The sequence below is a fragment of the Convolutriloba macropyga genome, chromosome 12, assembly GCF_964194025.1.
Source record: "Convolutriloba macropyga chromosome 12, txConMacr16.3, whole genome shotgun sequence".
Classification (NCBI taxonomy): domain Eukaryota; kingdom Metazoa; phylum Xenacoelomorpha; order Acoela; family Convolutidae; genus Convolutriloba; species Convolutriloba macropyga.
This window is the reverse complement of record NC_134479.1, coordinates 52,368,263-52,395,157: the sequence shown is the minus strand read 5'-3', so window position 1 is coordinate 52,395,157 and position 26,895 is coordinate 52,368,263. Positions and strand designations below refer to the sequence as shown.

General features: G+C 30.7%; 1 protein-coding gene across 1 annotated transcript in view; it reads left to right on the top strand.

The window, feature by feature from the left end:
- Positions 1 to 26,002, top strand: part of LOC142350786 (uncharacterized) — a 28,712-nt gene extending 2,710 nt beyond the window's left edge. The window contains exons 3-5 of the mRNA XM_075402741.1: positions 17,241 to 17,389; positions 21,189 to 21,316; positions 25,598 to 26,002. Coding sequence (XP_075258856.1) covers positions 17,241 to 17,389; positions 21,189 to 21,316; positions 25,598 to 25,846 — 526 coding nt within the window. The 3' untranslated portion in view covers positions 25,847 to 26,002. The remainder of the gene's footprint in view (positions 1 to 17,240; positions 17,390 to 21,188; positions 21,317 to 25,597) is intronic.
- The last annotated feature ends 893 nt before the right edge of the window (positions 26,003 to 26,895 follow it).

Sequence of the window (26,895 nt, the reverse complement as noted above, 5' to 3'; positions counted from 1 at the left end):
TAAATCTTTTTTCACCTAATTCAATCACATTTATACCAGTTTTTTCCTTCCCAAAAATGGAGATACCAGTAGTGGATAAAACAAGGAAAACAACCACCAGTAAAATTTGACCCTTTCTCCTAACGCCAATCGCGCATGTCGAATCGGGCCAATATTTACTGCTTGTTGGTTTCCTTGTTTTATCCACTACTACATATTCACTCTAAGTCTAACATTAAATTATGAAATGACTTAATTCTAGAAATTCATAATATGCTCGTTTGCAAATTTGCCGATACATATTCACTCAAAATCTATCACTTTCTGTCTCACTTAGTATCGAGTAAACTATGCTTGTAACAGCCAGTAGCTTGTAACAACCAGTAGCTTGTAACAACCAGTAGCATGGTAACAACCAGTAGCTTGTAACAACCAGTAGCTCGTAACAAAAATATAGCCTTGAAACAACCACTAGCTTGTAACTCCAGTAACTAATCTTCATTCTGATTGGCTAGTCAGTAACGCGTGACAGGTTACTTTACAAAGAATGTTCTGGAATAATTCTCCATGTGGGGACCTTTATTCTCCACGGCACTTTTTGGCCGTTCACCATGGCTTTCGCCTGGCTACACGAAATATAGCACTTGTGAACAATAAAATTAATTAAGCAAGCATAATTAAGGCATACGAACTAAATAGCAAAACTTGGACATAAAATATACGGGTCTTTAGCAATATCTCGAGAACAAAAAAGGTATCAAATTCAAACTTTGTGAATGGATAACTATTAGTTGGATACACACTCTGTATGAGAATGAGGTCTGTACGCCAAGGAGGTGGAGTGGGGCTACCTTTTTAATTCTATAACCAATCTCAATATGTGGGGGAATTTTTCAAATGTAAATAGCTCCGAAAATGTTGGTTCAAAATTGAGCAAACTTGGCAGTGACTACCACAGGCCTATATTATAAGACATGCAAGAGGTGGAACTAAATCGGACGGATACTTTTCGAGATAATGAGAATTAAATTTCAGATTGCAACAAAATTTAGTAATGAATGTTATCTTCTCTTCCAAATAAATCTTCGAATATAAGTTCCACGACTCCAGTGTTATGGTCATTGACATAAATGCTGGAATGGTAAACTCGATGATGCCCCTTTGAATATTCACCAGATTCGTGGAGAAATTTTAAAGCTATTTTAAGCATTTCTCACAAATTTCTTTCACTTAATTTTTTGTGCATAATGTGCAACATATCTGAGTTATAGTCTAACTAATTCACATTTGAGTTATGGTCTGACTTCTTGTACTATTAGTGGTTGCTAAATATGAAAGAAAGCCAGTTTTACATATTTTTTTCATTTTAAAAAATTAGTTTTTTTCCAAAAACAAAAAATTTATAAATTTTCAAAATAAGAGTGAAATCCCTCTTTTAAGAGCGAATCACTCTTTAAGAGCAAAATCGCCCCTATCGGAGTGATGCCCCAGTACAAAATCACTATTTATCGCGCTGAAAGAGTGATTTGCCTCTTTTTTAAGTAACTTTTAAAATTATCTAATATTTTTAATAAATTTTTATTTTTTTTCTATGTCTTTATTTTAAATTATCTATACTCTTCAATAAATTTATATTCTCTTTTACTTTTTCTATTTTTTATTCCATTTTTAATAAGAAATGATACAAATTTGTAATATTTACACGAACAAATTTCCCCAGTTTGGGTAATAACAGATCTGGGAACCAGCTCCACTGATCTCTCAGTTAAATTTCTACTAAATCCTCTAGTTAATTATACATCTGGATGTTGTTTTTTTACATGAGCTCTTATCCCATCATATCTCACACCAGATGGAGAATATAGACAATTAACTTTAGCTGAAGTACAATTTCTACAAGTATACTTTCTCTCATCAAAATCAGTTAGTGGTTTTACAGAATTACATTTTTTGCAACTTCTAGTTAAGACTTTGGTGTTAAAGTTAGAGTTAGAGTTAGAGTTAGAGTTAATGCTAGAATTAGAGTTAATGCTAGAATTAGAGTTAATGCTAGAGCTAGAGCTAGAGTTGGAGGTAGAGTTAGAGTTAGAGTTAGAGTTAGAGCTAGGGTTAGAGTTAATAATAGAGCTAGAGTTATATTCAGATTCATCTTTAAAAGAACAATCAGTTTTCATACAAATACCACTTAATGTTTTATCATCACATGCACATTTACCAATTTTATCTTCATGATATATTGAATATTGAAAAGTTAAATTAAAGGGAGTCCACATTTATGTTTACACTCCAAAAATTTTATAACCATTCATAATTGGTCAAATATCAATTATAACCAACATATTTAGCCAATAACTCAATTAAACTTTTGGTAATATCTTTAGATAGGATACACTCAGCTAAATATTTATTCCCTGTCATATTGAGTGTATTAGTTTTATACCTTCTATCTAAAATCACTTCAAGGTCCAATTCTCTTTTATCTCTAACTAAAGTTTTAATTTCTTCTCTAAATTCCTCATTTTTTACATATAGGTTGTTTAAATATTTTTGTCTTTTATTATTTAAAGTTCCCATCTCTTCATCTATACATTCTCCTTGTAGCTTTTCGATGAACTGTTTTCTTTGCTCTTCTTCTCCGCATCCAAAGTTAACCAATGTACTTGCTCTATTGAATATACTACTTGCACTCGTTGCCACATGTCCAGCAGTTTTTACTGTTGTATCAGGACTCATATAATATATATCATAAAACATGTAACTATAATTCCTAAAATAGTTGATGCTAACCTAAAACCATCAGCTTCAACCATTTCTTGTGTTAAAACATCATTCTGTATTTTAATACCTTTTAATGTAAGAAGTTTAATAAATTAGAACTGAAAACTATCTTGACTAATACTATTTCTATCTGTAGCATTTATCGCGAGTGGTTTCATATATGCTATAAGTTTGTTTTTATCTTCACTTTCTAATTTATCTTTTGAACTAAGAGCTTTTAAATCAAGGAAACCAACTCTCGAATCATATATCATAGTTCTATTCTTATCAATAATAATAAGAGTATTCTCTTTCCAATTATATTTCATTATATCATAACGAAGATCATCTGACATTCCGTCTGTACAGTAATAATAGTTACTATTTAACTCACTAATTGTTTTATTGAAGTTATGTTGACATTCATAGATTCCAATAAAATTTTTAATTAGAGCAGCTCCATTATAAGTTGTTAAATAACTGGTATCACAACTCATTCTTGCTGTATTAATTATTTGAGCTGTTTTTTGACTTATTACAATCATTTGAATATTATAATGTCTTCCTTCTGTGAAGTAATAAGCTATATCCTTATTTAACTTATGACCCATATCATCAAGCACTTATTACACTATCTTTGAATTTAGACCTAATTTTTGATGTCATCATATTTATATCGCAAGTATTAAATCCAATATAAAACTCACCAGTCTCAGGATCTATCCAATCTATGACATCTTTACATACTATGATTATATTTTTTAGCTTTATCAGTGAAACTGCTTCGCAGATCAGTGAGCGAAGTGAGTCGTTTATCAAATTATTTCCCTGATCTTGGTCTTGGTTTTGGTTTTGGTCTGTGTGTTGGTTTTGGTTTGGATTTAAGTATAACCTTCAGTATTGTCTAACAATAGTATGTAATGGTGACTTTTCATATTCAAATCTAACTAGACTCCTATTCATAAATCCACCAAAGCTTTCTTCTAGTTTTGTATATTTACTTGGTATTGAATCATATATTATATAACAAATTCCAATTAAGAAAACAAAATTTATAACTGCGCTACCTGTCTCAATTTTTATACCTATTAAAAATGCTTATCCTAATTTTTGAGGAATTCAATAGTAAATTTAATATTGATAATATTGCTATGGGCGATATTAGAAAAAAAGATATAGGTAGAGATATAAGTCTAACACCAATTGAGATAGTAATGAGAGATCAAAGTCCTAAAACAAACAGGGAACCTGCTTCGCAGATCTGTGAACCTAACGTCAACATTATTGTGAATCTACATACAACTGACGGTAACACATTAGGTTTTAGTTATAAGAATAGAAGGTGGTCCTGTGTATTATTTTGATAGTTTTGGTGTTAAAACTCCTCCATTATTCTTAGAAGAATATGTTGATCTAGACTCTAATGAGAGATTACAACAATATGATGAATCTTTTTGTGGTGCATATTGTCTATACATGATCTATCTTATTTATAGAGGATTTAGAGTTAACAATGCTTTGAATATTCTAGTTAATCAATGTAAATATCCAGAAATATATAATGAATGTTTCTGTTTAGGTTGTAGTAAAGATAATGATAATGTTAATGATAATGATAATGTTAATGATAAGTTAATGATAATGATAATGATAATGATAATGATAATGATAAGGATAGTTTTAAAGATAATGTTAATGATAAAGATAATGTTAATGATAATGATAATGTTAATGATAATGATAATGTTAATGATAATGTTAATGTTAATGTTAATGATAATGATAATGTTAATGATAATGATAATGTTAATGATAATGATAATGTTAATGATAATGTTAATGTTAAGGATAATGATAATGTTAATGATAATGTTAATGATAATGATAATGACAATGATAATGTTAATGATAATGTTAATGATAATTTTATATACCTATTTGATGAAAAACATCAAGGGGGTAAACCTAACAACAAAGAATATCAGCGAACAGACTCCGTCTGTGGTAAACCAAGCGGTTTCACCGATCTTAGTAACAATATCTCTGTTAATATAAATAAAGATCTACAATCATGGCTAAATGATGATAATATAATTACTGAAGCTACACTCCTTGAGAACTTTAGATATATAATATCCGGTCCTAGTGAATGCATTAAGACAATCTTATTAAAAAAACTAATTATGGCTAGAATATACTTTGATAAGCTGTACATCATTGGTCCTACTGGTGATCAATATGAAGGTGTAGAGAGCTATAATCGACGAAGTCGCAACTCTGTTGACGATAAAGCAGATGCTGAGTTTGTTAAAGATATAAAAGATTTACCCTCTCCCGATCAACTACCAAAAGACTTAAAGAAACTAATGATATTCGATGATTTTAGAGCCAAAGAACCAGTTATTAATGAATACTTTTGTAGAGGTAGACATAATAATTGCAATATGATATATCTTAACCAAAATCTATTCACAATAGATAGACAGAGTGTTAGAGAGAATTGTAATCTATTTATTTTATTTGAACAAACAGGTAAAGTCCTCATATCTATATATCAAGATTTCTTTAATAATGTTGAACTTAGTTTTAACGATTTTGCTATTATATGTAATAAGGTATGGAAAGAACCTTATAATTATATTGTCATTGATATAGCTAAAAATAAAAATAATAATGGTAAACAAAGAAATAATTGGGATCGGAAAGTTTTGTAATTTAGTTTAAGTTAATATCAATATCTAGAATTAGATCTGTAATTAGACTAGATCAACGAAGTTACTGGTTACACCAGATCTGCGAAGCAGTTTCACTGATAAGTCTTCGACCAGCTGTGTAAACACAGATGGGGCTTCGCCCAGCTGACTACGTCAGATCAACGAAGTTGTTGCTGGTTACACCAGATGTAAAATAAAACTTAATACATCACAATTTAAGTCTATAGGTCTTCCATGCTCATCTTTAATATGAAACTCTATATATTCTATTCTATCTTTAGTTACATTTTGATACAAGATATTAGTGGGTCAACAATTTTCTGAGATTTGTATTTACCTGTTTTATAAACTATTTTTCTAAATCCTAGTAATGGGGCTATTGAATTTTCTATGTCAAAGTTAATTGCACCTTGTTTTATTTCCATTAAACATTTCATTGTATTCTTATCAGGTTCTATTATAACATTGCCATTGTTTTTTTCTTTTATTAATTCTGCTTTTTCGATTAATTCATATGCACCTGATATAACGGCTACAATACGGTTATCTGACCATGTTTCACCTTGGGTATCTTATAAGAATTGATTGTTCCTTCTATTCACATTAAACACCGAATTATAAACAAATAATCTAATTAAACCTAATTTTGATAAGTTAATTATAGGTTCACGTAAGTTAAATTTATCTGTTGGCTTTATCATTCTAAAGTTAAGTGTATGTTTGTCTTATTTTTAGTTATATATTCATGTTTTTTTGTAGTTCCCTTAAGATTAAACTATCAGTCATTTTTTATATTCAAATATGAGATTATATTTATGGTTATAGTCATAATTATGGCGAAACATGGGCGAAGCCCCATAGTTAGATTGATAGCTTTGGTTATAGTCATAGTTATAGTTATAATTATAGTTATTGTTGTAGTTAATGTTAAATTTTTGGATTATAAAAATGAACTTTAATTTGGATACAACATATGGTTATAATAATGATATACATAAGAGTAAGATTATGAAATATAAGCCAAAATAATCTGGCAACAATGAATACAATCAATACTAACATTAATATCATACTCAATAGAGAAGAGAATCATTTAAATTTGCGTGATTCATATCTAGAGATAGAGTTTGTTGTATTAGATAATGCTGGTGGTGTATTTGCTAATGATGCTAATATCAGATTAGTTAATTATGGTTTGATGGCATTGTTCAGTTCAGTTAAGCTTGAAACTAGTGGTGGTAGGACTATTGATTATATAGATCATTGTCATCCTAATCTATTGATGTATAAGTTATTAACTGTTACTGATGATGAATATGAGATTCGGTTTGTTAGAAATACAGATAATAGGAATAGTCAACTAAAAGGTGATCATGTTGCTGCAGAAAGAGGTCATATGTATTTTATGGTTAAGATGAGAGATCTATTTAGTTTCGTAAATGGTTTAGAAAAGATTATATGTGGTTTAGGATTTAAACTAATATTAAAAAGAAATAATAATGATAGAGCTCTATATAGAATTAATGCTAATCTTGGTGAAGTTGCTAATGAAGCTCATATAGAAATTAGAGATATATCAGGGTGTGTACCTAGTATTGATCCTAGTAATGATAATAGATTTATTGTGCAAAAGGGTTTAAGTAAAAAGAATAATGTAGACTTTAGCTATTATGAAAGGAAAACATTTTATAAGAAGGTACCCAATGCTACTAACTTCTTGTTTTACCTTGGTATGGAAAGGGGGATGGAAAGACCACAATATATAATAATTGGTTTTGAAAATAATAACGTTAATGAACAAACACTAATTATAGTGAGGCTTTTAAAGAGATTGTTAGCTTCAATAAAGGTTATAATGGGTTACCACATAATAAAAAACCATATATAAATCATAGAACATTCAAAGGTAGTTATAAAATATATGTATTCGATAGTAGATATCAAAGTGATCATATAGGTCCACAACCAATGCAACTTAATTTTGCATTTATTGCTGCAGTTGCAGATGTTATATGTCATGCATTAGTATTAACTAGAAAAGTTATTAGTGTTAATAGTGATGGTAATAAGATGGTTGATAATGTATCACAATTATAATTATAGTTAATGACTTAATCAATGTCTAAAAAATCAATGACTAAATCAATGACCATATCAATGACTAAATCAATGACTAAATTAACGGTAATCCAACTATTTCCTACTAGTCTTAACAAAATCTTTAGCATAAATAGCATCGAGTTTCTTTTTATTATCTAGAGTCAATCCCTTAGCTTCAAGTTCAGTTTTAGGCTTTGGCTTAATCTTAGCTTTGTGTAATGGTTTAGCCTCAGGCTTAGATTTAATAACAACAAAAGGATTATACTTTTTAACTTCCATTATGTTTTTATATATAGAAATTAGTCTTTTAAATAAGTTCAATTAATTCTTATTGTGTTGGTGGCAGACATTATAGTGGTACTAATAATATAAGTGGAGCTATTACTTCAAAAGGTACTAAAAAGTTAAGAGGATCCTGCACTAAATATAGAAGGAATAAATCAATGACAGTATCTGATGCAAGCTGAGGGATTGAAAGATTTCTTTAAAAGTGCTGGTAGAGCTATTGTTAACTTTGGAACGAAAGTTGCTAATAATCCAGTAAGAGCATTAGAAAAAGCAAGTAAAATAGGAAGTGCAGCTGCATCTAGAAACCCTGGAGCTGCTTTATCAGCCACACCTGATTTAATTAAATTTGCAACTACTGGTGAAGGTATAAAGGTAGTACAAAAAGGAAGAGGTTTATACTTAGGTACAGAGAAAAGATAATTTAGTTATGGCTAAAGCAAAGGTTAAGACTAAGACTATAGTTTCAAATATAGCTTTAATCTGATCAATCTGCGAATCAGGTTCCCTGATAAATATTAATGCTAATATTACTATTACTGAAAATATTGTTATTACCAAGCACTAATAACTTTAATAAAAAAACGCTTAACTTATTTTTTATTCCTATTATATTCTTCATATTCTTATTATATATGCTTCGCCGATTCTTATTATGTTCTTCATATACCTCGACTAATTCATTATATTCATCATTATCTATTTTATTATCATTCATTGATTTAGTATATAGTTTATTAAACTTGTCGCTAAACTGTTTACTTAAAAAATACATTTGTGAATACTTTATAATTTTTTTTCTTATTTTAGTTTTAATTGTTTTTGATTATGAACCACAAACAGTTGCTGTAGCAAAAGCTGTTGGTATAGAATAAGGTAATCCTATACCTGTTAATGCAACTGATGTTGTTGTCGCCGTTGCTGCCATTGATGATAAAAGTATTTCTGTTATCTCAGCTACGTTAGTATAATTTTTACATCTACTTAACTTCTTGTTATAGTTCATAGTTTCAGTTTCATAATAATTTCTAATATCTTTTATAATGTTAATATTGTTGTTAAATTTATTATTAGCTTGAATCTTTTCGTTTTTTAATCGTTCTGATACTGAAGACAAATCTGGATATAGTAATCTCTTACTCGGTGCTGTTGGATTGGTCATGGACTCCATCATAGCTTTGCTAATTTTCATTTAAAAAAATTCTTTCTATTTCTTTCATTATATCTTCTTGTTTAAAACCAAAACGCATCTCAAGTCCTGCTTTCTCTTTATTATTAACTAACGTACTTTGTAAAAATATAGCAATTATAGATTGTACTATAACTTTTCAAGAGATTTATTGTTTTCTTTCATTTCTCTTAGACCGTTAGTAAACATATCATCTAAATGTATGTTAGTAATATTTTGATAAAACTTATTATTATCAAATTCTTGTTTTAATTGTTTATATTTAGAGATAGTATCAGCAGCAACTTTATTACAAAATTTAACAGTATTTGTGACTTCATTTGCTGATTCAATAAACTCAGTAATTAGTTCATCATTTACTCGTGTTTCATTTAGTTGTAATGTTTTAGTTGTGAATTTGTCAAATTCACCTTTATATGCTTTTCTTAGCTCACTTATGTTTTTACTTAAAATATCTATTTTATTATTAGAAGATAATAAGTTATTGTCACAATACTCTTTTTTAATAACATCTTTTTCATCTATTGGAGGTTGAACATTTGTAATCTTATAGGTATCCTTCATATCAATATTATCATTATCTTCTAGGAATAACCCACGAGCCTTATTTAGTGTTAAGTTGTTTGTTGATGTTGATCCAAGAAGCGGGTTCCCCGATGGACCTCCGGTCATTCTTCGCCATTGGTGTTTAGCCTTATTGAATCTGTTTCTTGTCATTATTTATATTAAGAACTATATTTATTGATTCTAAAACTTTATTATTAGATTCAAAGTCAAACTCGGATTTTAATAATTCCTGTTCGTAATATTTACCTTCTATTATCTCATCTTTAGTATCTTCTCTTTTATATGTTGGTGGTTGTGTTTTTAAAACTTCATTAACTTTAAATAGTTCTCTATTCCAATTAGAAGTGTAACCTTTAGAAAAGATATTACGTTTATCTGCATTTCTAACATAATCACCAACTTTAAATTTTGTTGTCTCAGCTTTTCTTAGCTCACTTATGTTTTTACTTAAAATATCTATTTTATTATTAGAAGATAATAAGTTATTGTCACAATACGCTTTTTTAACAACATCTTTTTCATCTATTGGAGGATGAACATTTGTAATCTTATAGGTATCCTTCATATCAATATTATCATTATTTTCTAGGAATAACCCACGAGCCTTATTTAGTGTTAAGTTGTTTGTTGATGTTGATCCAAGAAGCGGGTTCCCCGATGGACCTCCGGTCATTCTTCGCCATTGGTGTTTAGCCTTATTGAATCTGTTTCTTGTCATTATTTATATTAAGAACTATATTTATTGATTCTAAAACTTTATTATTAGAATCAAAGTCAAACTCGGATTTTAATAATTCCTGTTCGTAGTATTTACCTTCTATTATCTCACCTTTAATATCTTCTCTTTTATATGTTGGTGGTTGTGTTTTTAAAACTTCATTAACTTTAAATAGTTCTCTATTCCAATTAGAAGTGTAACCTTTAGCAAAGATATTACGTTTATCTGCATTTCTAACATAATCACCAACTTTAAATTTTGTTGTCGCTTTGGTAGATTTAACATAGTATCTAACTTTATCGAGATTATTAGAAGCATCAACTGGTGTCATATTAATTGTAAAATGAATGTTTTTGTTATATTTGTCAGCATTCCTGACATAATCACCAACTTTGAGTTTAGGTTTAATCTTAGTAGATATAACATAGTATCTAACCTTATCAAGATTATTAGAAGCATCAACTGGTGTCATATTAATTGTTGTGCATTTATTATTATTAAATGTTACAACAGCATCATTTAAATTATCTACGCAATAACCTTCACCGTTGATGAACATTGGTTTATTAATTATATGTAATAATGTTCTATTCAATCTCTCTATAAACACAGCCTTTAAATCACTATAAGTAGAATATAGTTCTTTTTCATATTCTTTAAGTAAAGATTTAAATGTTTTATTGTGAAACGCACTACCTCTATCTTCCCATAACCTTTCTGGTTTTCGACTTTCAGAGTCACCCTGTGGATTTTCACTTAATACTATTTTAAAACCAATAGTTATAGATAAACCAGATTTATTTTTTAATGGAATAGCCAATGCATATATTTTTGAAATTATCTATAACTGTTAATATAAACTTAAAATTATTATTGTATTTACTTAGAGATGACTTATCAATTAAATCAGCTGACCATGTTTCATCTTTATTTAATGGTATTATTTTTTCTCTTCTAAACTTTGTTATTTGAGGACTGAATACTTCTTTAGCTAATAGTTGTTGTTGTTGTTGTTGTTGTTGTTTTTCCATCATTATTTACCATAGTTAAAAACAAAATTATTTAGTTGCTCTTGATTAAAAATATTCATAGATAATAGCTGCTTAGATATATCTAGCATTTCATCATATTATCCATCATGACCAGCTTTTTTTCCAGTATTAATAATTCTAATCTTTCCATTAAGTTATTTGGGTCGGCTTTGCTAAGACCACTAGCTTCTATTTGTTTATCAGTCTCATAATCAGTTTCTTCTTCTTCTTCCTCCTCTTCTTCTACTATCCCTTGTTCATAATCACTAGTACCACAATGATATATTTCATCTTCACTGGAGCTTGGTATTGATATAACATGAGAAGTGGCTTTGCCGATATTAGCAAGCATTCTTCTTATAACTTTCGATCTGTTACTTTTAGTGTCTCCTCTTTGTTTATAACCGATATCCCTTAGAAGTTGTTTTATTTTGTTTTCATCACCTTTTATATCTCTTTCGGTTACATCATTATTAGTAATAAATAAAGCGAAACCCTAAGAAAAGTCATAAAATTTACTTTTCATTTTCTTTACCATCAGGGACTAGGGATACATATAAACCCTTTATTTTAAATTTGTTTGAATTTGGATTAACTGATATTAATTCGAATTGTTTATGTGTTTGTTTACCCATTTCTATCAAAATAGCAATCATATCATTGTCTACAGTAAATGTTTTACCTCTATCATCTTTTAATGTTACAGCTCGATCATCAAGAGAGTTGCTTTGTTGTTGGGGGTCTAATGCTTTTAAAACATTTGTGTTATAGGCTAATGCTTCTAAGGTTTGGTTTTGAAGAGTTTGCCATGCTTCGCTGTTTGTATTTAAAGTTTTAGTTAAAGGATCAAATAAATCTTCCATGTCACCATAATATTCTTGTTGTCTTAATTTTTCTTCTAATCTATTTCTTCTGTTTTGTTTTTCTAGATTATTTAATTTTTATAAGTATTTCTAGTTTAGTCATTTTTTATAATTATAATAAATCATTATATAGTTTAATTGCAGCAAGGATTAACTTTCTATCTTCACTGATGGTTAGCTCTTTATAATTATTTATAAGTAGGTCTTTGTCTCCATCTAATGATCTGCGAAGCAGTTTCACTGATGCATTCTTAATCGCGGAACCCGCTTCGCAGATTTTATTTAACAGATGTCTTTTGATTAGATATAGATTATCATCAAGAGGATAATTTTTAATGTTATTAACATAAAATCTTTTATCATTAAATGTGTTTAGACGAATCTTACTTGTTTTTGTTGTTGTTCTGTTATCACGAAATTTTTGTATTCTATATTCATCTACATTTCTCTCTGCGTTATACATTAGTGCATTATAATATTCTTCCTGTTTAGCCTTGTTACAATTCTTTATTCCTCTCTTTAGTTTTATTGGGGTAATTTTTAAAGCTATATGTCTTCGGTGTTATTGCCACAAACTCTTCTATTATTCTACTTCCCATTTCACGTTTGAATTTACCAGGGACTTTAATATTTGTTTTAATTGGTCCATGAGGTTCGATATTGGATATGTTCATGTGTTCATTGTGGATATTACTCTCGCTAAAACTTAATACAAAACTATCAGTATCCATATAATGGAGTTGTAGATCTTTGAGAGATGGTTGAAGAATATTATAGAATACATCATACATGTATAATTTACTTAATTTTAAGATAGTAACACCTACATATACTGGAGAATCATATTCTTTTCTTTCTTTATATATTCAATTTGGCTATAATACTTATATCTAGTTATATTCTTAAATGTTGGTTTACTTATACTTTTCATTATCTTTTCTTCATCCTGTAAGAACTTACTTTGAAGGAAGTGTAGGGGATTCATTGAAGAAAGTGTAGGGGATTCAACAGCTAAAATAGGGGATGCACATTCTTCCATATAGTGAATTGTTCATTATTTTCCGTACATCCTTTTCTGTTTCAGTTTCAGCTGTTGCACTTTGATTAGTATTGTTTTGCATATAATCTCTACATATTTAATCTTTTTTAAATTTAGTTACTCTATGTATTTTAGTTACTTTTACACCCATCTTAACATAGAACTTTAACATCCTATAATGAACCATGTATTCTGTTTTGTTGTTTTAGTCAAAGATTAATTTCTCTGTTTTTGTTTTGCCTTTCTCTCTTTCTCGGTCTCCCAATTCATTATCATTTATCTTTCTCTTATCGGGCATTAATGCTAGTTGCTATGTTCTATCTTTACAACTCTTAGTATAATCAATATCGCAAACTATATAGTAACCGTTATCACTACCATCTGGAGTATATAATATATAATCTAGAGATGTAGTGGTAAACTTGAAATCTTGATAAGGTAGCTTTTGCATCATTGCATAGCCGTATAGGTTGTTTGTATCAATGAACCAGATATTTCTGTTATGAAATTTTTTTCCTGCTTCACCATTGTTGACTATCCTATCCCCCATTATACCGGATATGCCTCTTCTCTTTGCTTCAACAAAATCAACTTGCACTTTTTTATCTAGTAATGTATCTAAAGTAACACCGCTTGAGATTAACCAACAATCAAAACTATAGCCTGGGTGACTTACATACTGTAGGGGATTGAGCTTGAATTCTTTCATACTTAGTTGAACATATTCATTCATGCAGCAGCCTAATATTTCCAAATCATTTTGTAAATACCCTATAGTTAGATCTTTACCAGTTTTATGACTGTTGTCTTTATTAAAGATATCGACTTCTTCTTGTGTTGGTATTTTATTCGAAAGAGAGGATTTGGAGTCTTCTATTTTCAGATTACCTATAACTTTATCAAGCGAGTCCAAACCGAAGTATTCATATGGATATAATGTTTTAGTTTTACACCCGTATATCTTCGCCATTTGATCTAGAGGCATAGCTAAGAAGTTATAACTATCTAAGAATTTGAAACAACCGATGCTAAATATCTTAGACTTACCAGCAGCTAGTGGTATGTTATCTTCTTTTCTTTTATCATTATTTTGTTTAAAAAAATCACTACATAGAAGATTGAAATCATAACCAGAGCCATTGTGGAATATTACAGGAATGAAGTTATGTTGTTTGTACCTCAGATTACATATTCTACATGCTGATCCTCTATTTTTACCAGTTTCATGACAATGATCTCTTACTTTATTAAAACATGTTTTAGTGCAGACATGACAAGTGTTATTAGTTTCATGATATAATTTATCTTCTTCTGTGAATATCTTCTTTTCATTATGTTTGAAATTATTCTCTGTTTCTATTTCTAACAGATCTCTAGAAAATCTTTTGATGCAGCCTAGACCGAAGTAGTGCTTGAAGTTACCTTGCCAGGTGTAACCCACAGCTATTGGAATATGTTCAGCTATTACCTATTTGCTAGTTGAGGTTGAGACGTTGATGACACAACATTCTGTATCAGCGTTATAATATTTTTTATATTTTGACGTTTGTGTTCATTTATAAAAGTAATTTTCTTCTTCTTAGGACAACAACCTCAGGTTTGAAAGAGTGGCTGCATTCATGTTTGTCGTATTGAATTTGTGAATCAAAGAATCAAACCAATATGTACATCTATCACAATAATAATATTTAATGATATTTTCATTTGGTCGTTCTAACAAGGTTTCTATGTTTTTAATTAGAGCACAGTTTTCTCTAGTACCGTCTCCCCAAACCAATATTCTGACATCCTTTCTATCTTTATCAAAATCATCCACTGCTTTAAACAGTTCTACTTTGCCCCGAACACAAGGTGTGTATACGCAATTATTAATATGGTACAATTTCTGTATTCGTGATATATATCCGCAGTCATCTTTATCTCGTTGTCGTGCTTCAATAATATATTTTATATAATTACTCTCGCGTGCTGCATTATTGAGAAAACCACTGCGCGGATCGATAGCAGGATATAGCCAAGCAGTAATAGCCAGTTGCAAGCAGTTATATTTGGAATTGCGTATATTCAATATTGATTTAGAGTTTTTGAGATTGGGGTTAATTCTATATAACTACCAATAGATGCTTTAGTGGGTTCAATTTTTATCTGAATATTTCTTAATCCGAGAAACTCAAAGTCGTAGCCTCAACTCTCATATGTTTCCTTTTCAAAGCTAAGCCATCCGTGAAACGGCTTCGCCGATTGAGTGAAGTCTCCATTTTCATATATTGCGTTATTAATAATATAGTCAGTGTGAAAAAATTTTAGTAGTTTTAACTTCTCCTTTGGTTCTCTTTTTGTACTCACACTGAGCTGTGATCTTATATGTAAAATTCTTAATTTTTCTATACAGGTAACAGTTTTTAATTTCTTCCAAACAGTTATTAATGGCTTCGTCTATGTCTTCAATGTAATTTCCAGCTTTATCAGTAATATAAAATTCTCTCATGTTCTGGCTAGAGTTTATATCAAAATATTCTTTGTTTTCTAGATACTTGCGATTATGACTATATGAATGAGTAGTTAGCGCTATTTTATTCCTCAATTCTTCATTACATTCTTTACACCCATACTTAATTCTGGTGTTGATATTATTATGACCATGGGTCTTTGACCATCCGCGATTCAACGGTTCAACGGAGTTGTTTTGCAAATTCACCGATGTTTCACTATCAGTTTTAGTGTTAGCTTTAGTTTCAGTTTTAGTTTTAATAATATCCTTAGTATTATCTTTAGTTTTGAGAGTATAATCATCTTTATCTGGATTATACACCCTCTCCGAGATTTCATCTTCCACTTCATACTCATACTCCTTTCTCGCCCTGTTTAAGTGTTCATCACTTAAATTGTGTTTGACAAATTGTTTCCTTGTTTCAAAGGCGAAATCACAGATATAACAAAAGTTTACGTTTTCTACTTTAGACATTTTTATTTTTATAGAAAAAAATTTCATTTTTGAAAACATAAAAACAAAAAAATGTCTACATCAGTAAAATGTGGTGGTTGTAAAGATAAATCATGGAGAAAATGTTGTGATAAGTGTTTAGATAGTTTATTTGAATGTTATATCTGTAAGGGTTACTTTAAGAATAGAAATTATTTTAATCATATGAATATACATTATAATGATCCTAGTCTATATATAACTTGTATTATGTGTAATGAAAATCAACACATCAGCGGATTTAGATTTAAAAATTTTAAGTGTAGTTTATGTATTTCTTTACATAGAATTAGATATACACATACCAAAGATACATTCGAGGAATATGCTGAAAGATTAAACATAAAAGTGTGAAAAAACGAAAAAAATGGTGAATTTGCAAACGAGCTTATTATTATTTTCTAGAACTAAGCCATTTCACATTTTAATGTTAGACTTACAGTGAATATGTAGTAGTGGATAAAACAAGGAAACCAACAAGCAATAAAATTTGGCCCTATTCGACATGCCTGATTAGCGTTAGGAGAAAGAGTCAAATTTTACTGGTGGTTGGTTTCCTTGTTTTATCCACTACTGATACTCATTAACGCCTCATTTTAATTCAACGTTTATTCTGTTCTATTCAGTTTCGGAAAAAAAACTGGAAAAATACAAACGTAACAGTTCAAACTTTTTAAGAGGAGAAAGCGTGCGGTCAAGGGACTCAACCCCTCTATCATTTAACCCCTCTATCATTTCACCCCCTATCATTTCAACCCGCCAATTAGCAGTTGACATTAAAGGCATGTTTTGTCATAATTAGGTGGATAAATTAATCCCACGTTCGGTTGTGATAGTTTCATATCAATTCCTATGGGCCGCTGAGGCATGTTCATGGCCCGCGAGGCATGGCCAAATGATTATATTGCTAATTTAATAAAATCAGGGTGAAATGATAGAGGGGTTAAATGAATAGGGGTGAAAAAGAGGGACACCGAAATTTCGCCCGAATCTTAGTTGACTCTTTTATGTTTAGTGCTTTTTACTGTCTGCACGGCTACATATTTCAACAGAAACAAAGTTCGAGACCACCTCAGGAGTCTGACGTGCCTTTGATGTCTTCTCTACTTCGATCTGATAACTATTATCAGTTAATCAACTGGTTCGACCTGTCAAATAGTTCAAGTTAGTAGTTTTGTTTGTGGAAACTTAATTATCCAAATTTAATTTTGAAGCTCGAGATTGTCTTGATCGTTGGCGACAACAAATTTGCGTATTGTGATGGTTTTAGAAAACAAAATTCACTTTTTTCTTGTCGCCAGCGTGAAATATGAAATAGTCAAATGTTTATTAATAGCTGCAATAGCGATAGCTGAGCCGAGCTATTATTACCCAGGCCTAGACCTCGACTTATGAAAAGACTTTAAAAGTCTAGTAGGGGGGGCCAATATTGACTATAATTACACGGTCGAGGTCCCTAGTTAAAGTCGAGCTAATATCTTTTCATGGGTCGAGCTAAAGTCTTTTCATAACGAAGAAAGTCCAGCTAAGGTCTTTTCATGGGTCCAGCATTAGTCTTTTAATAACCAGCAAAGTCGAGTTAAGGTCTTTTCATGGGTCCACCATTAGTCTTTTCATGAGTCTGTTTTTTTTTTCAAAATGCAAATTTTTTTATTTGTTTCCTGCTTCTGTACATAGAGAAGCAGAACCGGAGCAAGACTAAATGGTTTTGCACCAGAGCAGTCCAACTTAAGAATCAGTTGGAAATCTGCCAAAAGCCTTAAGAATTTTGTCAAATCTTAAGATAAAGAGTTATTTCAGATCGAGTATATTACCACATTACTTGATTCAATGAAAACAGCTAGCTTAAGAGTATTGGTCCTAGTCCCATTAGCCATGAAAAAATTTCGGCGCTATTCAGTTTGATTTCCTTCCCAAAATTATAAGCTATCTTTTTAAAAAAATAATGCAGGTTTTTGAGGTATTTATGGTTCTTTTGAATCGTAAAAGGTGCATGATCATATATGCTGACTACGTTATATGCAATATTGCACGCAAAACTTTAATGGCAGAAAAACAGACTTATGAAAAGACTAATGATGGACCCATGAAAAGACTAATGATGGACCCATGAAAAGACTTTAACTCGACTTTGTTTGCAAAGATTGTGTCGAGCTTAAGTCCAGCACAAACTTTGGGTCAAGCCAAAGTCTTTTTGTAAAATTTTGGGTCCAGCTAAAGTCTTTTGCAAAAAATCTGAGTCGAGCTAAAGTCCAGAATGCCTTAAAGTCCAGCTAAAGTCTTTTCATAGCTCAAATGAGTCCAGTATGGTCTTTTCATAGCACATTTTTGTCGAGCATTGTCTTTTCATGAGTCGAGGTCTAGAACTGGGTAGACTTCTCTTGGTTTCTTACATACCAAACGATTTGGATTGTATAAGTGCGTTGTTTTTTTCTTAAGATCTGTTCGCACATTTTCCCCAGTTTTTTTTATGTCAATGAGAAGTCAAGTTATAGTAGCGAGTTAAAAAGCGAGTAGGTTTGAGAAGTGATTTTTCCATTTTCAAACTGATTCTAAATTGGAATGAGAAATTGGTGTTTGAGAAATTATCGAATTCTTGGATTTTGTGAGAAATTATCGAATTCTTGGATTTTGTGGTCTTGTCACATGTTCTCTTTAAAAACAAGGTAATAATATTTGAATTTAATTGGTGTCTTCAACTAAAAGCTAATGGTTTTTGTAAATCTTTTTTATTTTCTTGAAAATTAAGCCAGTTTTTAACTTTTGCTCGTTCTGATTGGTGTTGTTGTGATCTTGTTGCCTAATCTCTATAAAAAAGGTCTCATGGGCATAATCTCATATGGCATAATCTCATAATCTTCTTGATTAACCATCTTTTGTTTAAGCTCTAGTGTTTCACTTGGACACCATTTGTATTTTGAAAGAATTTTTGAGTCTGAATCTCATTGGTTTTTTTGTTCATCTTGCATTTAGTGGAATTGATGGAAAATGTTTCATGATTTCGTGATTAAGTTTGAATGATTTTGCTATTGGCAAGTTTAACGGCTTATTGTGTTGCTGTTTTTTAAAACTTTGATCTATTGTTCAACTAAGACACAACTAATGTTCTATTAGATTCTGATGTTGGCCAAATATCTCAACATTTTGCCGTTTTTGTCAATTTTTTTTACTGGTTTCATCAAAATTGATGTACAATCAAAGCAAGGGAAAAATAAAATAGTAAACTAACTTTTTCTGACTTTTACAAGATTAGTTTTCGAAAAAAATGGAATTATTTTTTTTATTTTAGATTGTTATTTTTGAGTTTTTGATTTCATAATTAGAGAAACTATATTACTGGAATACTGTCAATATTGCAATGTCATGGATAACAATTTTTTGTTTTGTTATCCAAGACTTTTCCTGGTATGTTTTTTGAATTGTTTTGGCGCGCTGTCTTTTTTAAAGATCTATTCATTCTTTTTTGATATTTCTTATCAATGGAAGTAAAAATTGATTAATAACTTTAATCACTTGATTAAAAAGGGAAGCCAAAATTTAAAACATTTAAAGCGTGGGGCATTATGTCTGCTGCGGCACATTGGCTTAGGTGCTCGCTGATTGTCTCCTCATTTTCAGCTTTTGTGTCTGAAAATTGACGCCTATTTTCAATTAATGCATTTTAGAGTTTATTAGGGCCACTCAAGATGAAAATTAAGATCATTAACACTTTGATGCTATTTGTTTTCAAAAAATGAATTTTTTCAAAGAATGAATTTTCAAAAAAATGTTTTCTTTTTTGAATTTTGCGTTCCTTAATTATTCAAATTTAATCTTTTCTGCTCTGGTTTAACAGCTTTGACGCAAAATATTTTTGAAAAGTAAGCGGAATTAAAATTTTTTGAAACTGAATTTGTGGTTCTTTCTCTATTCTCATTTATGGCAGTTTCTGTTTGATCTTCATGGAGAATATTTTGAATCCATTTATTGACGGCGACAACATTTGTGTTTGAAAGTTTCTGATTTTTTTAATTACGCTTTCATTTGTTCTTACTTTTTTCGTGGCAATTGATTTGCTTTTCTTGAAGTTGATATATGCTTCCTATATATCTAGAGAGCCATGAATTTTGAAAACTTCATATCTGGGATTGCGTGTTTCAATGGCTTTGCTACCACTTTTTTCAAGGACTTTTCAAGTGAAAATCAGTTTTGTCGAGGTTTGTTCAGCTTTTACTTTGTCCCTCGATGCTTTCAACAAAGATGGTGTATGTTGCCTAATCTCCCGTTTCTTAATGTTTTTTGAGGCCACCAATGCTGAATCGAATTACTCTGATAACACTACTTTACTGAACAAGAAATGAAACAAATTTTTTATAAACTGTTGTTTTGTTCACTTTTGTGGACTTATTAGTATGTGATATTTCTACTATCAGAGGCTGTTCTTCTAAAAAAACTGATAGTATTGCCTCCAGCGTGTTCATTTTTTTGGATTGTTGTGCAGGACTTGTCCTGCTATACATTTTAACGTAGGAGATTTTGTTGTAACCATATGGCGTCACACTCACTTCAAATCTGCTTTTTGATCATACGCTCTGGCAATCTCGATTGAATCGCACCGAGTGCAAAATCCATTTCTCACACTTATTGGAGCTTGCTTTTTTCATGCCAGTGATTCCAATTTCGATCACACGTGACTTATCTCACTATCATAGGGACTTTTCCTCTGTCAAATTTATTTCTGCTAACTTTAATTGAGGGAGATAATCTCTTTTTCGTTTGTCTGACCGCAAACCTACGAAGCTATCGCTGCTTTTTTTGATAATCTGCCAGCTGTGTTTTGTATATAGAAAACCACGGAAATCATTTGAAATGATGGATGTTCTGATGAATTTTGATAACCTCTATTAGTGTTTTTCCGACAAAACAAGAGTTTGCTTGCTAAGTAAATACTTCAAACTATTATCTAGATTTGAAAATCTTTTAGGCAGCTGCTGCGATGCTCAACTTTCCAAATACCAAGCCCAGGGGCAAAACTACGGTCTTTCCCCTTTCATGTTTTTGGAGAAGTTGACCAACTATGACGTCAGTGGCAAAAAACTCAACCGACTGTCGGTAAGAGAAAAAGTCCATTTGTTTTTGTCAAGCTAAATTGTGGCGGAAAATGGGATATAACCCCAAAACTCGAAAAACAAATAAAACACTCAAAGGACGTACTTCGAAATCCACTTGACGCTATAAAGTTATCAAGTTTCGCTAACAGTTGTCTTTACATGCAGAATGGTTTTCAAAATACATGCAAATTGCAATATTGTTTTCATGGTTATGCATCTCTTTTACTCTACTCAGTGTTATTTTGCCAATGATTTTTATATAAAAAAGAAACAGGGAAAGAATAGTTAAGGCTTGAAAATACTTATCTATGGCTTTAACAACTACTGGTTGAAAAAAAATTCAGGGAAAATGTGAGGAGTTGCAGTTGAAATGCGTTGTGTAAATGCTCAAAATTTAAAAATCCTTGTCAACTCTTTATTATCTTTTAATCTATTTTTCGATGAAGCATTGTTAGAGTCACTTGACTGCACTGTTTTATCAATCTGATTTGGGAAATTGGCATTCGATTAAATTCGAATGCCAATTTTAAAAATTTATTTCAGAGCTTTTGCCTAATAACTACAAACATTCTCTTCATCTTATCGAGTTTCGGCCCAACCTTCCACCCAAAAGTGAAAATTCAAAAAACCCCGCGCGTAGGTTTTTTCTCATTTTATTAAATCTAAATTTTCAATCTTTCTAAGTTTCATGATTTTTTTCAATGCTACCCAAAGAATCTTTTTAAAGCATGAAATGCAGCACGTTTTTCGAAGCGCGCTGATATCGAGCAAGTTTTGCCATTTTCCAACTTTCTGGTAAAATTAATTGTTTTCTGTTTAGTATGAAGGATTATTTTCCGGTTCAAATTTACCAAATTGTTTTGGTTGCAGAAATTGAGGACTCATTGATATATAGATGCAAATGTCAAAACTTTTCGACCTGGTTTTACTCGTAGAAACATTTGAAAAAAAAATCTGCGTTAATGGATTTAAGATTTTAGTAAAAAACTGGTTTTCAATTACCTCTTATCTGCAATAACAACCATATGATCCGATTTTGCACCTAAATGTGCCAATTTGCTTCTTGTAACAGAACAAAACGCGATTAATTCCTGAAATATTGTTACTTTGTGCCAATTCTGATCCAAATTATTACCCATGTTATTTTTGTGTTAGGGTAGGCTAATTTATATTGAAAAAAATTAAATAGTTAGTGAAAAAAATCATTAGGACCTGAAGCACTTTCAATTTGTTCTTTTCTCTGTTCTCATAAAAAGTTCTGAAAGTTACACTCGTTTTATCTTTGTTATTTTCTGATAAATGTCTAAATACATTTTTTTTGCTTGATAAGTTACTGTTGTGAACACTCTGAAAATTGATTGAAAAATTGCCTCTGATTCTTTGTACCCTTCTATTTCTGAACAACACCTGAGGATTTGAATTTCGTTAATTTCCGTAGATTTTGACATTATATTCATTCCCCAATAGTAGATAGTCAATTCAACTAAACTAAAGACCCAGCATTAAAATTAATTCAAAATTCCAACAAAGGCTTTTAGTAAAATTGTTCTCCGGAATTAACCTGCGCCCAATTTTGAAGTACTTTGTATCTTTTTGTTCCGGTCCACTTTAGTGCGGGGGGGGGGGCTATTCGCTCAATTGTTTTTTTTATGTTCTGTCAATTACCGTCGAACGATATATCCATTTTACATAATTGAGAAAGGTATCATAACAATTAGTGGAGTGTAATGTTTCTAAATAAAAGATCATTTTGAATTTAGTTATCCACGAGGAGCTACAGAGGTTTAGGTTTTTGTGAACGTCAGACCAATTTCTGTTTGTTTGTTAACTTTTTTCGTAATATTCGCTGAAACTTAGACTAACTTTTGCTACCAAATATAATAAAATTGTTAAAAATTGTCTTTGGTTTTACGTTGAAGATTAAAAGTTTTCTTTCAAGAGTTCGAATCAATTGTCTTCGCTAAAACTTTGGCTAAAATTTTAAAACTTCAGCATTTTAATTTGTTCAAAGAAAAATGCTCTTTTCGCCCACTTTGCCCCGTTGGACTGGTAGTGCAGACATTAAAACAGCAAACAGCTGTCACAATCTTTGTTTCCTCAGATAAAGTCATTTTTGGCACCGGCTTCTATTAAATTAATCTGGATTTAACTTTTTTGCTGTCTTTCGCTATTTTAAAATCGTATTTATAAAAAATGCATTATTTTTTTAATATATTAAAACTTTCGTTTCGGAAAACATTTTTTACGCCATTATTTGAAACAATCATTGGTTTTGATACCAGTTCAACGAAAGCAAGGCCAGTTCTGGTCTCATCGTTGGTTTTTGACAAAAAATTCGGATTGTATTGGGTCTGTCCTTTTTATAAAGTTTTTTGCATTTTTTCATCCTAAAAACCAGCATGTCTGTTTTTTCATTTACTGGTTCAAGTAACAGGAGGTTCCACCAGTGTTTGAAGGAGATCAAATGAATAAATGTTGATTGTTATGAGTAAGGTGATGGCTTCGACATTTTGTTTTTGTAAATATTTGATGATTTCTCGATTAGTGACGGCATTTGATGCTTTTTTGCAATCTTATGATTAAATCTAATCAACCAAATGTCTAAGTCGGTAGCCAGAGAGTTATTGAAGATACTTTCAAGTGTTTTCAGCAGATTCAAAATAGTTTTTTGCTAATATAACTATATGATTGTCCAAAACTAATCATCTATTTTTGATATATTGACTTTTGATATAAGGATGTTTGCCCGGGAGCTAACTCGTCAATATCGTAAAACAAATGTTGTTTCAATTTTTGTTTTAATGCAGCAATATCTGAACTAGCTCTGGTCTAATTAAGCAAATTTCAAATTCAAAAATTATACAGATAGTACAAGCGCTGTATTTTTTTTTTAGAAGTTTCCTCGCCCTATAGTTTTTGTTGATGTTAATTAAGGACACGAAATATTTCAAATCCAAGCTCAGTTATAAACAAGTCAAAGCGAATAATTTAATGAACCTAGTTTATAATTTGAGTGAAAAGCTTATGGTTTCTTTTGTATTCAACACCGTTAAAATTGTTAGTGAAGTTTCGAGTTCCGCTTGCAAGTGTTGTCATTTCGTAGTCTTTTGACTTATTCTCACTAATGACCTGTTCAATTGTCTTCCCCGACCTTAGCGAGGTAATCTATTTACTCTTTTTTATTTCATTTGAATATTAATTGTTTTTATGGCTTAGAGCTTTACAAAATTTGTCTTAAAAAATAATGTTTTTTTTTGAGATTTTTCACTTTTGATGTCATTTTTGCAGTCTTTTAACGTAGTATCAGCGAAAGAAAGACTACCATTTCTTTTAAGGTTATTGGATTTCACTCTTTTTTGTTCAACTATCTACTAATATACTAATAGTTTGCATTACTTTTATTTTTATTTTTTGGTCGATTCCCTTTTTTTGTGGTTCCTTTGCTGTCTTGTCCGATTATCACAATAATGTCAAGCCATTTATTAATGGTGTTGTCAGACGGCGCAATTAACTCTAGTTTATTTTGTTGTTGAACTCATTATAATTTTAAAGGCTTCGTTTCCTCGCAAAATTATTAGACTCTTTGGTTTTTCACCTGTGTTTGTTCTTTTTATTGTCGTATGCATCATGGATAATTACCAGTCTCAATAGCTTCGATTGATAGTATAATTGATGCCATTCGCTAATTTCAGTGATAGCTATTGCTGACGAAATTGATGTTTTCAATAAGTATAAAGGTAGCTTTTAATTTGCTAATCTGGTTGTTTGTCTACTTCCTAATAATTTTTTTAAAAATACAGCTTCTCTATCGCTTCTAGTAGAATGCAAGTAAGTTCGTTTATATATAGGATTCACATGAAACTTTTTGGACTTTTGCGTTCAGTTTTTTTTCAAAAGTAGATAGACATTGAGTTTTGATCGTAAGTAATGCTTGTTGTTTTATTAGATTCTGTTGGTTGTGTTGTCTCTTACTCTCGTTAATGGCAGGTATTTTGGCGCTCTGATGAGTTTTCATCTAACTTGAATGGTGGTTTAAGTTTTGAGTTGTTTTTTGAATGGATATACCAATTATTTTCCAACAATGTTTGTTTTTTTTGAAAAGATTTCCATTTTTTAATCCTTCATTTGGTCGACAATTAGGTAAAAAACGAGGTTGAGCTGGTTCGGAAGTTTATGTACAAACGCATATTAACAGGCCTCCTTGTTTTTTTGAACAAAATCGTTGATTATATGAGATTTTAAAACAAACAATGAATCCTTAAGAGCACATTATATGTTTCAGCTAAGATACAGTCCTGAACTTTGTTTGAACGTTGTGACGTACGTTGGATTCGGATCAGGAAAAATTCAGGTTACGGGACTGTACAACAACAGCGTTGACTACCTAATAGTGGACAGAAGACCATTACCTGATTTCCAAAATGAACTGCAAATAATCAGGATCTCCTACAAAAAACCCGAAACTCAATTGACTTTTGAGTTTTTCAAGACTAATGTCATTTGCAAGGCCAATCCGTGGATTTGCGAATAAAATGCTAGAACCTAAACAACACAAATTCACTTCTCTTCACCTACAAAGCAGATGGGCCTGTCCTTAATGGCACTTGATAACCAGTCGACTAGAAGAAAAAAAAAGTGGTGAAGTTCAATAATCCATCAAATTTCTTTGAACCAAATAATTTCGAAAGCAACAAAAATCATTAGCTTTTAACTGGAAATTCATTGTAGATTTAATTCAAAGTCGTCAAAGGATATGTCTTTGGTAAGACGAAGCGATAGCACAAGATTAAAAAATAAGTAGAGATAGAAAAATACAGCAAAAACTACAAACAATTAACGCAAACACAAAGTATTGAAGCAATTAACGTCATCAGCTATCAACTGAAAATTTTGTGTTATCATTTAAACTATTATTTATATTACTTCAGCTAAAATATAAACAAAATTTGTATAAATTCATACGATCACATTTGAAAATCGACGGGACTTGTTATTAGATGAATGACTTGTGTTATATATATATATATATATATATATATATATATATATATATATATATATATATATATACATATACACATATATATATATATATATATATATATATATACATATATATATATATATACTTTCTTTCAACAAAAATTTGTTGAAAGACAGAAAACCTGAGAGCGAGAGAGCGAACGAGAGAGAGCGAACGAGAGAGAGAGAGAGAGAGAGAGAGAGAGAGAGAGAGAAGAGGAGAGAGAGAGAGAGAGAGAGAGAGAGAAAGATGGAGAGAGAGAGAGAGTAATTTTTGCAAGAATATTGTAGTCAGGAAAATATTTCACGAACTCTTAAAGGTCTAACCAGGCGCAACTAAAGAGAACATTGGCCAGTACTATATTCGAACATGTATCTCTTACTTGCAAGCGTGCAAACCATTGCACAAACTGCTCTTGAGCACTCGATATGCAGGATCTCAATAACCAGACCTCTCCTTCGTTCTTGTTCATCAAGGCCTCATTTCTCTAGCAAAGGATAGGTTGAACTAGTAGAGCTTCTTGTCAAGCTATGCCAAGTTTATCTTGTGCACAATTT